The sequence below is a fragment of the Rosa chinensis genome, chromosome 6 (genome assembly GCF_002994745.2).
Source record: "Rosa chinensis cultivar Old Blush chromosome 6, RchiOBHm-V2, whole genome shotgun sequence".
In the NCBI taxonomy this organism is placed as follows: domain Eukaryota; kingdom Viridiplantae; phylum Streptophyta; class Magnoliopsida; order Rosales; family Rosaceae; genus Rosa; species Rosa chinensis.
The window spans coordinates 38743747-38761429 of NC_037093.1; the positions used below are offsets into that span (position 1 = coordinate 38743747).

Genomic DNA, 17683 nt, shown 5'->3' on the forward strand with positions numbered 1-17683 from the left:
ACCGGTGGCCATCACATTTGACTTGCCTGTTCATGTGAAGCGACCCTGAGCTGCTATACTCAGAGAGCGAGAAGCTTGAACCAATTTGCTCCACGAGGGCCTTTGAGGCTATTGCATGTATGCAACGGCTAACTACTGTGAGCTCATCATTTAGAGGAAGTAGAGTCTCAATACGTTTGTTATAATCACACTTTACACCCTCTAAGTAGCTTGGTAGATCCATGAACTCTGGTTTCGATTCGATCAAAACCGGGGTTGATTGAAGTTCATCAAGTTGGGAATGAGGTCATTTCCAGCTTAAATTTAGGCTCATTAGTGGTCTAACCATAAATTAGAAATTTCAATTGTTAAGCAATGGCAGCAGAGCCTTCATGATTGAAAAGGACAAGAAGAAAATGTTTTCCCATAGAACTCGATCACAATGTGAGAACTAAAGAAAAGAAATGAAAAGAAGAAAAAAGAAAAGAAGAGAAGAGATGAAGAACTAGATGTATTTTTGGAATAAACAATAAAGGAAGTGTGGTTTACAAAAAGGAGAGTGCAAATTTCAGGGAATATTCCTTCAATATATTCCTTCAATTTCAATTCACTCTTCTCAGATTGACTCTCTCACTTCATTTCCCTTCCTACAATTTGACTTTCTTGGTCTTCTCCTCAAACCTCTCTCGGGGGTGCTTTTTCAGAGTGCTTTTTTCTTGCTTTGGCTGGTTTTTCAATGGCGATGAGCACCCAAAGAGCCTCATCATCTTTACTTTTAGCTGAATCGGCTCCTCGATGGAAGCACGATGTGTTTTTGAGTTTCAGGGGTGCAGACACCCGCGTGGGGTTCATATCCCATTTATACCATGAACTCCAGTACTGGCAAGCAATCAGGACTTTCAAGGACGACAAAGAGCTTGAAGTTGGAGCCAGTATTTCGCCTGAGCTATTGAGTGCAATCGAGCAATCACATCTTGCCATCGTTGTTCTCTCACCAAATTATGCTTCTTCTGGGTGGTGCTTGGATGAACTTGCAAAGATATTTGAATCCATGGAAACAAGGGATGACACAATCCTGCCCGTTTTCTTTCATGTGGATCCGTGCGATGTACGGTATCAAAGGGGAAGCTTTGCTCAAGCCTTTGCCAAGCATGAAGAAAGATATGGTAAAGACAGAGACAAGTTAAACAAGTGGAGAGCAGCTTTAAGAAAAGTGGCCAGTCTCTCTGGATGGGATTCAAAAAATTATGAGTAAGAATACATAACCACTTCATTGCTATGATTTGATTTTGAAATCGACTTATGTATACAACTAACTAGTTACATTGATCGATACTTTGATTTTTATGTACATGTGTATTATTTTGTCCTTAATTAGATCTGAGAGAGAGCTCATCAAGGTCATCGTCAAATGTGTTTGGAGTAAGGTGCGTCCTACAATCACATTGTCACATTCCACAGACAAGTTAGTCGGAATTGTTTTTGGACTCGGGGAACTGGGTATTCTATTAGCTCCTGAGGCGAATGATATCCGATTTATAGGGATATGGGGTATGGGTGGGATTGGCAAGACAACCCTTGCTAAGCTAGTATTTGAGAGAATTTCCCATCACTTTGAAGTCAGCAAGTTTCTTCTTAATGTTAGAGAGGTTTCTTCAAAACTTGGCACTCTAGTTGATCTTCAAAAACAGCTTCTTTCCCCAATCTTGAGGGAAAATACTGCACAAGTTTGGGATGAACAAGAAGGAACCTTTTTCATTAGGACATGCTTGTTTAATAAAAAGGTTCTTCTGATTGTTGATGATGTTGATCACTATAGGCAACTCGAAATATTGGTCGGAAATAAGTCTTGGTTTGGTAATGGAAGCAGAATCATCATTACAATTTACAACTAGGGATAAACGCATCCTTGTCCAACACGATATAGAAAGATCATATAAAGTTGAGGGATTAGATCCCAATAAATCTCTTGAGCTCTTCAGCCAAAATGCATTCCGAAAAGATAAGCCTGAGGAAGATTTTTTACAAATGTCAGAGTGTTTTGTAGATTATGCCAAAGGGCTTCCATTAGCTCTTAAAGTTTTGGGACGTGCTTTGTATAAGAGAGATCTAGGTGCATGGACTAGCACATTGGATAAACTGAAGAAAATTCCTAATCCAACAATTTTTGATACCCTCAAACTGAGTTATGATGCACTAGAGGAAATGGAGAGGAGTATTTTTCTGGATGTTGCATTTTTCTACATGGGAGTAAGGAAGGAGCGATTAATTGAAATACTGGAAATCTGCGACTTTTCTGGCCGTATTGGGCTAGACATTCTCATTGAGAAATCTCTCTTAACTATCGGGAGTTACAGCCAAGTTGAGATGCATGATTTGATAAAAGAAATGGCTTGGGAAATTGTTCGTCAAGAGTCGATTAAAGAGCCTGGTCTACGTAGTCGTTTGTGTCATCGTAAAGACATCTTTCATGTATTCACGGAAAATACGGTAAGAAGTTAAGTATAATTTTTTGTTTTTTTGTTTGTTTGTTTTGTTTAGCAGGATATATATTAGACGTGAATGTGTAGTTAACTTTTCATTATTATGAATTAATATTAGGGAACAGAATCAATCAAAGGCATCCGCTTACGCTTGCCTAGATTAGAAGAGGCAGGCTCAAGCTGGAATTGTGAAAACTTCTCGAAGATGCTCAAACTAACGGTTCTCGAATTTAATAATTTAAAGATTAGTTCGGGCCCCAACTTCCTCCCTAATTCTTTGAGAATTCTTAGATGGGATTGGTATCCTTCTAAGTTTCTTCCAGCAAGTTTCCGACCACATTTGCTTACTGAACTAATTATGACGGATAGCAAACTTGTTCAGCTTTGGGACGGAAAACTGGTAAGACTATTGTACAACTTTTTCAATATTAAGGTTTTTGGAAGGTATAGTTCTTTACATTTTTGCTTTTGCTTTTGGTTTTTTAATTTTTTGTTACTTTTTTCTTTTTTTGTACAGGACTTGCCTCACTTGATAGAGATGAATCTTACTGGGTCCAAAAACTTGACGAAGACCCCAGATGTCAGTGGTATTCCGAATCTTGGGAAGTTGTATCTCACTGGCTGTACGGACTTAGTTGACATACACCCATCCATTGCAGTTCACAAAATGCTTACAATTTTGCAGCTTTTGGGATGTAAAAGTATTGAGACTTTCCCAAGTGAGATAGAGATGGATTCTCTTGAGCTGTTTGGACTTGATGGTTGCTCAAAACTGAGAAACATTCCAGAGTTCGGAGTTCATATGAAGAATTTGTTCCGTCTTGAATTAGGTGGGACAGTTATTGAGAAACTTCCTTCATCAATGGAACATCTAGTTGGCCTTCGATTTCTGGAGATGACTGGATGCTCCAAACTTGAGAAACTCCCAGAATTCTTGGGGAAGATGGATTCTTTGCAGGAGATTTTGATTAGTGAGATGGCTGCCATAAGGGAGCCACCACCTTTCCTCTTTCTTATGGAACATCTGAAAAAACTACATTTTGAGGGGAAATCAAGTATGACAAGGAAGCGTGATGTGGGATTTTGGGGATTATTTGGAAGCAAGAGTCCAAAACCTTGGGGCTTTGTCTTGCCTTCACTAAGGGCTTTACGCTCTTTGGAGTCATTAAATCTTACCGATCATGGTCTCTCTGAAGGAGCTATTCCTGATGATATCGGCTACTGCATGTCATCTCTACGATTTTTGACTCTGAGTGGAAATAATTTTGTTAGTCTTCCTGCAACCATTAAATTCCTTTCTAAGCTTGAGAGGTTTCACGTGGATAGATGCCAAAGGCTTCAACGATTGCCAGCTCTTCCATCGAATCATCTGTTACACGTAATAACAGATGATTGTGCTTCCTTAAAACTGTTGTCAGAACCATCGAAACTATTGAACCCATCTTCCACCTCGTTTTCTGAGTTTATTTTCAGTTCTGTCAATTGCTATGGACTCGTTGACGATGAAGGCTGGAATAATGGAATACTTTCAATAATAAGGCGATTGGCTAATCAGGTACTTTAATATTTTCTTTGTTTTTGTTTTTTCCCTCGGGTTGGTGAGTATATATAATTCCTTCTAAATTGGTACAGGGAATCCCTCCGGTATTTGAGAAATTCAATATTGTAAGTCCTGGAAGTCAAATTCCAGAGTGGTTCAGCAATCAAATAGAGGGTGATTCACTAGTTGTGCAGATACCTCCGAATTCATGTAGCAAATGGATGGGGATTGCTTTTTGTGTTGTTACTGCTGATCTGGGAAATCCAGCCCCCCTTGGATGTGAGTTTCTCGAAATGAGATGTTTTTGGGACGGAAATTGCTGTAACTACTGGGGTTTTAAAGTAACAGGTCATTTGGTGAGAGCACACCTTTGGATATTCTACATGAGTCGTGAAGATATTGTACACACGTTTACTTACTATAACTATAGCAAGAGATGGCTCACAAACATGGTAGATGTTGTGTTTTCATTCCAAACAAGCTACAGAAGCTTTGGGAACGAAAAGATGTTGAATATGAAGAAATGTGGAGCTCGTTTGGTGTGCCAGCAAGATTTGGAACAACTCCTCCACGGAACAGTGAACAGACTCGAGCGGACTCGCAAGTACAGCGACGAGGCAGGTCCAAGTGGAAATGGTGGCTCTAACGAAGAATCACTCTTCAAAAGATTGAAAGGAAGACTATTTTCTTAAGCTCGATTGAATCTCTCTGCTCGAACAAAAACTCACTTTGTTGTAACATTAATATTGGGATGCTCTTCTCATTTCGGAGGTATTTTTTGTGCTTAATATTCTCTGTTTGAAGCTTCAATTAGTCAATCTCCATATCTAATCTAGCATCCTAGCTACCTCAAAATAATCATGGATTGGAATAGGTAAATCATGGCTTTTCCTTATTTTCTTTTGCGTCGTGCGCTTTTTTGGCACTGTCATTTTTAAATTATAATCGGTTAATCGGTTGGATGTGAAAGACATCAATTGTTTAAATTCAATTGTTCTTTATTATATCTCCAGCTATCTATTCTCTAAATTACATTCCTCTCATCATATAAAAAAAAGAATAGCCTATTCCTCTGTATCTCATAAGGGTTTCATAATTATAGGAATTAGTTCTATAAGTGATACAGGGCTCAATGGGGTCATTTTACAAATAATTTCTCACCGATTTATTAGTGTTGCGCTTTTATTCTTGGCCGGAAAAAAAAAAAAAAGAACCCAAAAAACATTGGCCCATGTTTGGTCAAAAGTCCAGTAAGGTTTAGCTAAGCACACCAACCTTACTTTGTACACTCTGTACAGAAACAGAAACGACACCGTATCGATCCCATTTCCACGGTGCATAAGATGACACCAAGATAAGGAAGGAGAATTGAGTCCAGCCATGGAGAGCAGACTCTCCGCCTCTCTTGGCCTCTCCTCTCCAAACCCAGACCACCACCACCACCACCACCGCCGCCACCACTCTCAAACCTCCGATGACTTCCACAACCTCTTCACCCACTTCGCCTCCCCAACCACATCTCACATCCCATTCTTCGCCTCCACCACCACCACCACCAAATGGGCCTCCAACACCCGCCCGCCCAAGGCCAAGTCCATAATGAAGAACCTCTCCGTCTTCGAGCGGGCCCTCATCGGCGCCGGCGGCGGCGGCATCGCCGGAGCCTTCACCTACTTCTGCCTCCACCCCCTCGACACCATCAAGACCAAGCTCCAGACCAAAGGCGCGTCCGAAGTCTACGCCAACGCCTTCGACGCCGTCCTCAAGACCTTCCAGACCAAGGGCGTTCTGGGGTTTTACAGCGGCATCTCCGCCGTCATCGTCGGCTCCACCGCTTCCTCCGCCGTCTACTTCGGCACCTGCGAGATGGGGAAGTCGTTTCTCTCCAAATTACCCAACTACCCCCCGATCCTCATCCCTCCCACCGCCGGCGCCATGGGCAACATCGTCTCTTCGGCCATAATGGTGCCCAAGGAGCTCATCACGCAGCGGATGCAGGCCGGGGCCAGAGGCAGGTCCTGGCAGGTGTTGCTGAAGATCCTCGAAAACGACGGCGTTTTGGGCCTCTACGCAGGCTACTCCGCAACCTTGCTCAGAAACTTGCCCGCCGGGGTCTTGAGCTACTCTTCCTTCGAGTACTTGAAAGCCGCGGTTCTGAGCAAGACCAACCAGGCCCAAATGGAGCCCATTCAGAGCGTGATTTGCGGCGCCTTGGCCGGAGCTATCTCGGCCTCCATTACGACGCCGCTGGATGTTGTGAAGACGAGGCTGATGACTCAGAATGTGAATAAGGCGGCTGCTTTTGTGCAGAGTGGGGTTTCGGAGACGGTGAAGCAGATTCTGAAAGAAGAAGGGCTGGTGGGATTCACAAGAGGAATGGGGCCGAGGGTTCTTCACAGTGCCTGCTTTTCCGCATTGGGGTACTTTGCTTTCGAGACGGCTAGGCTTGCGATTTTGAATGAGTATATCAAGAGGAAGGAGTTGCAAGAAATTGGTGATGCTCCGGCTTGATGTTTTTATGGGGTTTGAAATCTTCTCTTCCATTTTCGTTCTCCTTCCTTCTGCTGGTTACATTTTATTCATAGTAAGTGAATTCTTGTTGCAATTTTCACTATCGGTTAATTTTCGTTTTCTATGAGTAATGAGTAGAAGACTAGAAGTAGAACCATTACACCTCATTTTGTAATTCCAATAGGTACTATATATATAAGTTCCTTCTTTTAATGAAATGTTTACGGTAATAAGGTCCTAATGCCTATCAATAATTCAATCTCATTACATTTATGACTGTGTATGCTTATTCATGTTTAAGTAAGAAGCTTCTTTACTTGAGTAGCTTTGTCCATAGATGCTTAATTTACCTCAGGGAATGTGACTTTGTATTTCTGGATTCCTGGTTATTTTAGTAAGAGAGATATGGGTAAATGATTATCATGGCAAACGATTGAATTCGACCTCAGGGCCTTGTGATGTGCGGACTGTAGATGTCTTATAGGGAACTAATTAACTTGATTATATTCAAAACAGTTGTCAATGGTACAATTTCCTCATTTTCAATATAAATGGTATATTATCTTCAACTAGTACTACAACGCATCATTCTAAGGAACTATGAAAATAAGCATCGTAAGTGTTTCATGCTGTAATAAAAGTACATTATAATAGATTATTATCTTTAATTTGCCGTACCAAATTAATTCCCGAACAGAAGAAGAAAAGAGTCAAACAGAAGAGTCTTCAGTTTAATTGATTCCTTAGCTGATCTCCTGCTCTCCTTTTTATATTCTCTACCTCTTCCCATTAATCTGCATTATATCTCTAATTACATTACCCTCTCAAGGAACACCTTTCTTTTCCAGTTATGTACTTGTCTGCCATTTGTTATGCATGTAGAAAATTTAATATGGTATTTGTGTAATTTTTTAGATCAGTGAAATAGGATTCAAGTATTTACTATCTTTGGGGAATATTGCTCTCAACCAAAAGTTTGGTAAATTGCTTACATAGTAATTTGGACAAAACAAATTGCAAGTAATCAGTTTCTAATGGCTCTGAGTAGTTAAAGAGCATCATAGTCTAAGCTACCTGATTGTGTTATACAAACAACTATATATAGATAGGCCTACTGTTGTGTACGGTCAATGTCTTATAGAAAACTAATTAACATAGTTGTTTGGTACAATTTCATCATCTTCGATGGTATATTTTATCTTTTATTAGTAATGCAGCACATATTTCTGTGGAGCTATGAACTTTTGTAGGATTTGATACTGTAATAATAATAATCAAAAATGGAAAAGTAAAATTTATTTCATTTTCCCCGCGGGAATTTTCCAAAACTTGAAAAGGCTGAACTCTTTTTCCAAAACTGGAGCTCTTTAGAAGAACATGGACTTCCTTCACTGTCCTATTGTTAAACTATGCTTCTTCTATCTGGTGCGTGGATGAATTTTATTATGTGCATCCCTCCTACTCCCATCCCAGAAAACAAAGAGGGCCTATGATGAAGCCTTCAAAAAAGCACTCATAGTGCAACGGTGGGGAGCTGCCTTTACACAATGACCCAGTATGGCTATAGGAGGTATTCTTGCATGATTAATTGTTGAGTTAATTTATGTCTTATAAACCTCGCCTGATGATTACTTTCTTTCTTGGTTGTAGGCATGAAACTGAGCTTATCCAAGAAACTATCAAGACAGTGCTGTAACAAAATACTCCTGCATTCAAATTGTGGTCGTTCTAAAAAGAAGTCATTTGAATTGATTTCAGTCTAAAGATGGTGCATTTTATATGAGGAATTGTGGTACATTTGGGGTAGGTATCCCCTTGCTAGAGTTCCTTGTAACCAATTTCCCATAATTTAGAGTTTACTTGGTAATTTCTTGCCAGCGTCAAGAGAGGTTTTCTGCAACACATGGTCATCTGCAAAATCAACTTCTTTCCTCAATCTTGGAGGAAATGTTATGGAACAACTAAAAGGTTCTCGTTGATCAATTAAAACAGCTGGGAAAATTGGGTAGAAAGACTACTTGGTTTGTGGGGAAGATTCAACCAGAAATAAACATTTTGGGGAAGGTGATATAGAGAAACCATATTGTCAGCTAATCAATTGGGAAGCTTTCAGAAAATCTGCCTGCGGAAGGTTGTGATTTGGGATTGTGTAATGCTGCTGCTTGAGGGTGTGAATTTCAACAAAAGGTTGATGATGAAGAATCTGCCAAACTAGTCCAGTCGAACAACAATGTTGTTTGCCAAAGTACAATCCAACGAAGATCAACAACTTGCAAGGGATTTTCAAGTTTGAACGTGAATTCTTCTCTTAAATACATGCAAGTACATTGACTACATTCTGACCTAATTATGCTCCATTCACGGTTTCTGCTGGCTGCAGAAGGGGGATTGACCACGCGCATCTTCCCTGCTGCTTGGTATCCCAAAAGTCTTTGTTTCTGTATTTGCCATCTTGCTTATTCTTGCAGTTACTGTTAAAATGCTTTGGGTGGTTTGGGGCTCATCCTTACTGTAAACCCTGCTATAAGGTACAGGTTGGTTTAGAGAACACTCTAAATCCTCTCATCAGCATGACAGGACTCTGTTATAGCACTGCAAGAGTGGAGCCAGGGAACACAAGATAGTTTTGACTTGATGTTGACCGAAATCTATGTCTTGTGTGTCACGAATCAGCAACTATGGATACTGAAGGAGGCTAATTTCTATACCTTCAAGTAAATTATATGAAGAATATGAAGTAGAGCAGCAAATTTATGTACAGTTGGTCGACAGACAAACATTTAACATGATCACGGAGTGAGTAAATAATGGTCACCACCACTGGCTGGTTATTAGAGCGCTCTCTGATTGTCGGAAGAGCGGATTTTTATTATTTCTCAGAGATAGAAACAGGGTGTGAACGAACAGGTATTCTCATATGGAATGGCCTTCCTAGGTTGCTGAAATGCCATACATGGGTAAGGTTTTGATAGGAGAACAAAGTGTGACATTTTTAATATGTATTTTTCCTCATTTGGCTAAATTATTCTCTTAAAATTAATAATTATAATATAGTTTATGTTTTTAGCTACTTCATGGTCGAAAATGGTGAAAATAGGTAAAAAAGGGCATAAATGAGCATAAATTAAGGACATGTCATTTTAGAAACTTTCCTCTTTCATTTTAGGAAATATTTCCTATTTTATTTTAGGAAACTTTCTTCATTTGAACTTTTCTATTTCTGATTTTCCTATTTTAATGAGAGTCCATCCCATTAGAAACTCTTTAGTGATGAAATCAAGAAAAAATTGAAGGATTAATCAGGAAGAATTCGAGGAGTTAAATGGATTGTTGTTAATCAATATTTATTCCTAATTATCTTATTTCTTATTGATTATAAACTCTAATTAAATTCTGATTTTTCTCGATTGAAGGAGTTTATTGTGTGCACAATTCTTGGAAGAAATTAGTGCAAATCAAAGGAGAAGAATAAGTGATGTATCTGGTCACTATTCAAGGCATATACAATGAGCCATTAAGGGGAAAAGAGATCAGAAAATTCATGACTTTGTCAAGAGAAAATCAAGGAAATTTGGAGGAGAAATCACCTCTTGATGAATGGCCATGATTACATCACAAGATAGGAGAATTCCACTATAAATAGCAGCCATTCTCAACACCAAGAGCATCACTTCCTGACCAAGATCACTTCCTGACCAAAAATTATTCCATAGCTCTGTTCAATTCACTTCTCAAACCTCCATCACATACAAGACTGTGACCATCATCCTTCCATCAATCTACGAGTTCTTAGGGGCTGAGTCAAGGACGCTCCACCACCATAGCAGAGACGAGTTCATCACCTTGTTGCTAAGTCGCTGAGGAAAGCTTCAAAAGTGTAACTATGACTCTACTTATAATTATTGTTTCGGTTTTGTGTGTTTGGATTTGTAAGTTGTGTAATTGGAGACATGAGATTTTCAGAATATTTTTATTAATATTTTTGAGATTTTCAGTTTATTATTGAGTTAATTTCGAGAATTCTTTGATGATGCATGTTATAATCTTGTGCCCTTTTAAGTGTTTAGGTAATTTTCAGAGTTAGGTTAATAAGTTTGCATGCTAGAATCACGCTGAGTATTCATGTGTGTTTGCTTAATTTGTCAAGAGTAATTATTATTTGTTAAGGCGCTGAGTTAAACAAGTAGTAATTAGTTCTAAAGAGTGGTAAAAATCATGCTTTAATGATTAAATGATTCAGGAAATTACGTGTTAATTGTTATGAGTAATGGTTAATTTGCATGTGTGAGCTGATTCAAAGAACGGATCAGATAAATGGATTGGACCGTGACAGCTTTTCATTTGGGCTCTTATCTAGCATTTAAGATGGGCACGTTTTAGTAGCATGTTGAAATGAATTTTCTGTTTTTATACTTAATAATTTTCAGAGTGGTAGTGGTTTAGGTTAGGGAAGTCGATCATTGTAAATAGTTTTATTTGTTTGTTTTTATTTTAAGTAGATTAGAACCAAATTTCAAAACCCCCCATTTTTATTCTTTTATTTGTTAATTGACCTTTTAGTGTAGGTGTACCCTACAATCCCCGGACTGAACGATCCCTGCTTATCCTATACTGACAACTACATTTTGCAGGGTTAAATTGTGAGGCTGTTTCAGCTCCATCAGGCTTAGCCGCTGTTTGAATTTGAGACCAGATAGAGGACTCATAATCTCATATGTTGCTCAAGTCTAAGATGTATTCTGGGTTTGAACAAAGGTCACTATCAGAAAGAGTGGGAGAATTTTAAGAAACATGGAATGCAGTCTTCAGTTTATGGGGCGAAGCATTGAGGATAACTGGCAAAGCAGTGGTGTTGACGATAATGCTTGCAAAGAGAAGAAGCTTGGAGTACAAATAGCAGATTAGTATTATACTGTTACCACATCAGTCCATCCTTGGCCTGTCAAAAACCAAAAAAAGGAAATAGAAACTCAGAAATGCTTGTATCTTGGGTCAATTCCCAGTTTCTTACTTGTTCTTTTTTTAGTTCTTGCCTTCTTGGTTATTTTTCTATCTTGTACCGAAGTCGTCAGGCCTTATAGCCTGTACTGTAATTTGCATCTTTCGTGCTAATAAGTGTTTCTTATGAAGTTTGATGTGAATGGTTCCGTCTAACTTATGAAGTCTCTCGTTTTTTTCCTTTTGTTGTGCGACTAAAGCTCGAGATGTTGCAGAAGATTGAGTTTTAATGTGCCTTTTCCAAACGAGGTTGTGTAGCCTAATTGTAATAGGGCTCTAATATTCTAAGATTAATTCTAGTAGGATTCTGTATACCAAGCAAACATGTGTAAACCTCTATTTTAGAGGTCTTTATCATGAATGAAATACAAAACGAGGGAAGAAATAATCATGTTCTCTTAAATACGTTATTAGCAACCCCGCACCCACGTCCAGCCTCGCCCTGCTACCTCCTTGCTGCCTAGTCTCGCACAACCCCTGCCCAGCAGTTAGCCGCGGTCCCAGCATACCCAGCACCCTTGCGCTAGTCCTGCTCACACAACAGCCCAGCAGCGCACAGCCCGCCTGCGTCGCATCTGCACGCTTCCCCTCGCTGCCTCACTGTCGACCACGCTGCTCGCGTACTGCACTCCTCCAGCGCCCAACACCTCGCTCAAGCAGCCCAACGCTAGCAGCTTCTGTAGGACACAGCCCAGCAGCCCCTGCATTTATAAACATCATTGTTTGCCTCGCCAGCAAGAAAGAAATTTGTTCCTGACCATTTATAAACATCATTGTTTTGGTTTAATCCAATAAATTCTTGGAAATCAATTTCTTGGCAGCGAATTACGCTTAGAAATTTATTTTGTTTTTCGAGGAAGCTTTTTTGAGCTCCGAAACTAACCTATTCTTGTTTCCCTTCGCAGAATGTCAAACTTGAACAAGCTCGAATTTGCTCCATTGAACTCAACCGGTGTTGGATATCACAAATGGGTTCGTGATGTCCAAAATCATCTGACCACCCAAGGGATCTTAGCATCGATCCATGCACCTAATCCTGATGTGATCGCGCAAAATGTCCCACCCATGGCTGTAACAAACAACGCCAAGGCACTCATTATGATTACGCGCCATATGGACAAATCGCTTCAACTTGACTACATGAATGAGTATAGTGCTAGAAACCTATGGGTTGCGCTTCAAAAACTTTTTGGGAATGTTTATGACTCCCTCCTTCCGGATTTGGAAGTGCAATGGCCCAATCTCCGTTTCTTTGATTACAAGACTGTTATGGAGTTCAATTCGAAAGCTCTCCGCATCAGAACCTTGATGCACTTATGTGGAAAGACTATCACAGAAGCTCAATTGATTGAGAAGACCCTCTCTACCTTCCCTGTCTCTGCATTGATGGTTTCTAAGATCTATCAGATTGAAGTAAATGCGAGAAGGATCACAAGGTTTCATGAGCTGATCACAACTATGTGTGTTGCTGAAAAACATGACAACATTGTTGTGAAGAATTATAATTCCCAACCCGATGGCACTAAGGTTATCTCGGAGTCGAATTATAATGACGCCTCTAAGGGAGGCTGTCGCGAGCGAAACCCTGAACATAAGGGTAATCACTTAGAACGTCCTGGTCCATATGATCACTCTGCTCAGGAAGGAAATCGCCGGAATGACCAGCACAACAACCGCCGCTGTCGCGGACAGAGAGGAGCGGATGGCCATGGTGGAGTCGCCGCCAGCCTTAGGTGCCATGGTTCTCGCGCAAATCCGCCTCAACCAAGGGAGAATCCTCCAACTCATAATGAAGTTTGTTTCCGATGTGGAGCATCTAATCATTGGGCCAAAATTTGCAAAGCACCTGAGAATGTAGCTGCTGCCTACAAGGCATATAGAATTGTAAGGGAAGCTCATCTCATGGAATATAAGATGAAGATTTCGAGCTGAAGGTTGGCGACTTCAAATCCAGCAATGAAGACATGGATATGGATCGATGTCGTGGATTTTGATTAAAGTCTATTTATTTTCCAAGAACTATTGTAATGACATTTGCCATAGTTTTGTTGTTTTGTTTTGTGTTTTTTTTAAGTTGCCATTGGTATGAACTCTTCTTCAAATAGGCTCATCCAAGGGTGGATACGATGTCTAGGCTAGAGGTGACATATGGTACTTAAGCGAGCCTCGCTCCACCAACATCTCTTCTTTCTTACCTGGTCATGTTTAATTTGGAGTTACCGAAAGAAGTTGAGTGACTACCTTTGTTTGCATAGATAGTTATTTTTTTTTGGATTAGGTCTTGTTTCAGAAACTTTGATATAGTTTGTTGGCCTTATTGTTGAATAAAATTTTAAGTTTTTATTCTATCTCTCTTGATTCTACTTTAATTCGAGCATTTATTTATAGGAATGGACTCCAGAGAACTAAAATGTCTCAAGCGGATAGTGCAATTACGCACACTATATTTCGCCATTGGCAATTATGTTTAGAGATGTTGCATGCACATTCCTCTGTGACAACAATGGTAGGAGAATCAACTTGGTTTAAGGTCATGGAATGTCCCAATTCCTCTTGCCCAACGACAGCTTGATTGCTGTCACACATACTCTCTATGCTCCTAGAGCTGGAAGAACCCTCTTGAGCTTTAGATATATTCAAGCCAACAAATATCATGATGAAACGCATAGTGAAAATGGGAATGAATTCCTTTACATAACCTCTAACGATTGCGGACATAAGCGCCCTTAGAGAAACTTATGTGTCTTTCTAGTGGATTGTATGTCACCACTATTTGAGCCATCGAATCTAACAATGTCATACAAAATGACTTATGAGATTCAGACACGTATTGGGTTTGGCACGACAGATTAGGATATGCTGGTCGTGATATGATGATCCGTATTTAAAAGATTTTACACGAACATCATTTCTTCTGAGATAAGCGAAGCAAGGATCAAAAGTGATCCAAGAAAGCTCTTGGACCGCTGCCATCCCCTTGCAGCCCACCGCTATTATTCTTAACACCAAAAATGGTGCCATCACCTCCCATTATGCTTCCAACGCCAATAATAGCGTCCTGACCCAACCAAAATCCTCATTGGTTGTTTCTAAGGCCCATTGCGTGTTCTGCAAAGTTTGTTTCTTAGGAAAATTAAGACCGAGACCATCCTATGCAAAAGATACTAAAGAACTTATCTCATTTTTACACAGAATCCAAGGGGATAGTTGTGGACCTATTCAACCACCTTGTGGACTATTTAGATATTTTATGGTATTGGTTGACGCGTCGACACGCTGATCACATGTCACGCTATTGTCCACATATAATGCTGCATATGCTAATCTCCTAGCACAAAGTATTCGACTACGGACTCATCCTATTAAGTCAATATGTATTGACAATAGGGAGAGTTTACATAAAAAAATTTCGATGATTATTGCATGTCCATCGGCATTGATGTTGAGCATCCGGTTCCCCACGTACACTCTCAAAATGGTCTCGCAGAAGCCACCATTAAGAGACTTCAAATATTTGCTAGGACATCGGTAATGCACACCAATCTCTCTATTTTGCTTGGGGTTATGCAATTTTGCCTGTCCTCAGGGGTAGATGGAGGTAGGAGCCCAGTAAGTCCTGTGTTCCACTCAATTTTTGTGAAAAAAATTTATAATATTATACTATATATTATATTAGAATATGATTTTGTTATATATTTTTAAATTAATTTTTCAACTTTGACTATTCCATATGGACGTTTACATGCTTTTTTTTTGTTTTTTTTTTTTTTTGGGATTATTTGAGGAGATGGACCAGCCTCCCAACCTTGATAATTAATCACACTAATTTTGTATATAATATTTTTCTTTCCCAAATTATTTTAACATAAAAAATGCAATTAATTATTAGTTAATGATTCTTATTTTCTTATTACTTACAGATTTTCAAGTCCAATACAAAAATAATTTAAAAAATATTTTATTATATCAATAACATGTGTGTATAATAATTGCATAGACATGTGCCAAGGATGGCTCTCCGTCTCCTAACTAACCCTAGCCACCATGGCTGGGGAATCGATCTCCGGTGTTCGTCACCATCGCCAAGCAGTCCCTTTTCTGCCTCTCGTTGTCTTGCAGCAATTCAACGTCAACTTGTTTTGACATTTCTTCAACCCCAGTTCCATCTAAAGAAGGAGATCACCTTGGGTTTCACTTTGTCTCACCGAAAGAGATTCAGACCTGATGAAAATCCGGGTCGGATTCGACCTCCCAGAGGGCGACTAAAGGACGACGGCGTGTGGCGTATGACTGCACAGGCGGCTGAGGTCTGGTGTACATGTGCGGCGGCGATCCGAGCTGCAAGAGTGGTGAATGGCTTTGCGGCGTTGCAGTTTCGATATGGTCCTAGTGGCTCTGTCCTAGCGGCGCTGATGGCTCAATCATGGCGGAGGAAGATCGAGATCCGACCGGAGGGTGGTGCAACGGTGGCGGTGGTTTTAAGGCAGATTACCGGCGACGTGGAGGCTGCACATGCGCTCAGGCTAGAGGTCTCGACGGCAAAAGCGGATGGGGGCCGGCGGAGAGCAGCGACAGCAGTTCGAGCAGGCAGAGGGGTGTCCAGATCAATTTGGAGACCCAACGCAAGGGGGAGGCCCAAATCAGCCTGGGTGCCCAACTTAGTTAATTTGGTGCCCTAGCTGGTGTTGGACAATTCTGGACCTGGGCCCTAGTGGGGCTGTTTACGACAGCAAAAAGTGGACTTTCTGAGTTGGTCTTCGCTATTGCTATGTGGGCTACTATGGGGCCTACACATTTCAGGTTTTGCATTTGGGATCCAGGCGATTTTAGTCTTTTGTATTTGGCCTATTTACTATGTCTTAGGGTTATCATGGTTTATAGGCTTATATGTTCCTTATGGCGCACTGAATGTTTAATGAGTGGTCTATCCCTATGTACCACCGTGGTGCCACCACAACTTCTTGTCTGCTCTTAGATGACAGCATAAGGGTATGTAATGGTCATTCTGGCTTGAGTATTAATGGCAATCATTTATGGATTGATTCAAAAAAATAACATGCGTGTATATATATCATCAAGTAATGATTCTCAATTAATTTTTTTGTGAAGAGTATTTTCTACTATAAACATTGTGAATACTCGTTTACGCAGTCAAATGAGTGACGAGTGTATGAATGATTGCTTGATTTCATATATTGAGAAAGACTTTTTTAATAGTATAGATGATGAGTCTATCATGCAACGATTTCAAAATATGAAATCTCATTGAGGATAATTAACATTGTAATAGATAGAAATTATATTTAAAAATTAAGTATGTTTTTATATTATTATTATTTTTTGTGCCTGTAAACTTAAATTTTTAGCTCCGCCATTGGCTGTACTTATTCGTCTACGATCCACTACCACCCAACCATCTTCTGCGTCACAGTTGGTGACTGTGTACAAGTCTGATGTCTCACACTACACATATTTGTGTGTGCGGTTTATGTGTCAATTATGCTGCCACAGTGCACCAAAATGGGTACTAAACGATAAGTGGGTATCTATGTTAGCTATGAATCTCCAACTATGGTCTAATATATAGAACTTTTGACAGGTGATTTCTTTACCGTTAGATTTGTGGATTGTCACTTTGATAAGACAGTTTTCCCGTCGTTAAGGGGAGATAAGAATGTCAACGTTAAATAAGAATGACAAGAATTATTGTAGTCTATCCCCACTTTATCTCATCTTGATCCTCATATCGTACAATTCAAAATTGAGGTGCGATGAATTATAGATCTTCAAAACGTAGCAGGTTCTATGCTTGATGCGTTCGCTGACATTGCTAAAGTGATGAGATCACATATACTTGCTACAACGTGCCTGCAAGGATTGATGGCCCCACAAGAGAACATGGCACCGTCAGAGATGGTGCCATTATGGCCACACAGGCTGTGGGTCTCGCTAGGAAGCGTGGGAGACCTATAGATGGATTCTCGCCCTAGGAAGAGAACAAGTTTGGCACAACCCGATCCATTATCATTAATACTTAAAATCTGTCTCATGAGAATATTTCGGATTATGGTTATGTCCAAGAGACATCGTTGGGGGACGCTGCAACGTTAGAGCCAATTCCTGAGATAGAGAGGTATCTGTAAACTAAACTCGTATACTTGGGACATGGGGT

General features: G+C 40.1%; 2 protein-coding genes and 1 pseudogene across 2 annotated transcripts; all 3 read left to right on the forward strand.

The window, feature by feature from the left end:
* Positions 1–557: 557 nt before the first annotated feature.
* Positions 558–4945, forward strand: LOC112170196 (annotated as a pseudogene).
* A 408-nt stretch (positions 4946–5353) lies between these two features.
* Positions 5354–6796, forward strand: LOC112170197 (protein MITOFERRINLIKE 1, chloroplastic). Its single transcript, XM_024307392.2, has one exon. The coding sequence runs from the start codon at positions 5383–5385 to the stop codon at positions 6511–6513; it is 1131 nt and encodes a 376-aa protein (XP_024163160.1). The 5' UTR covers positions 5354–5382; the 3' UTR covers positions 6514–6796.
* Positions 6797–12417: 5621 nt separating this feature from the next.
* Positions 12418–13443, forward strand: LOC112171302. The gene is made up of 2 exons (XM_024308505.1): positions 12418–12777; positions 12919–13443. Exons 1-2 carry the CDS (start codon positions 12418–12420, stop codon positions 13441–13443), a joined length of 885 nt encoding a protein of 294 aa, XP_024164273.1.
* The last annotated feature ends 4240 nt before the right edge of the window (positions 13444–17683 follow it).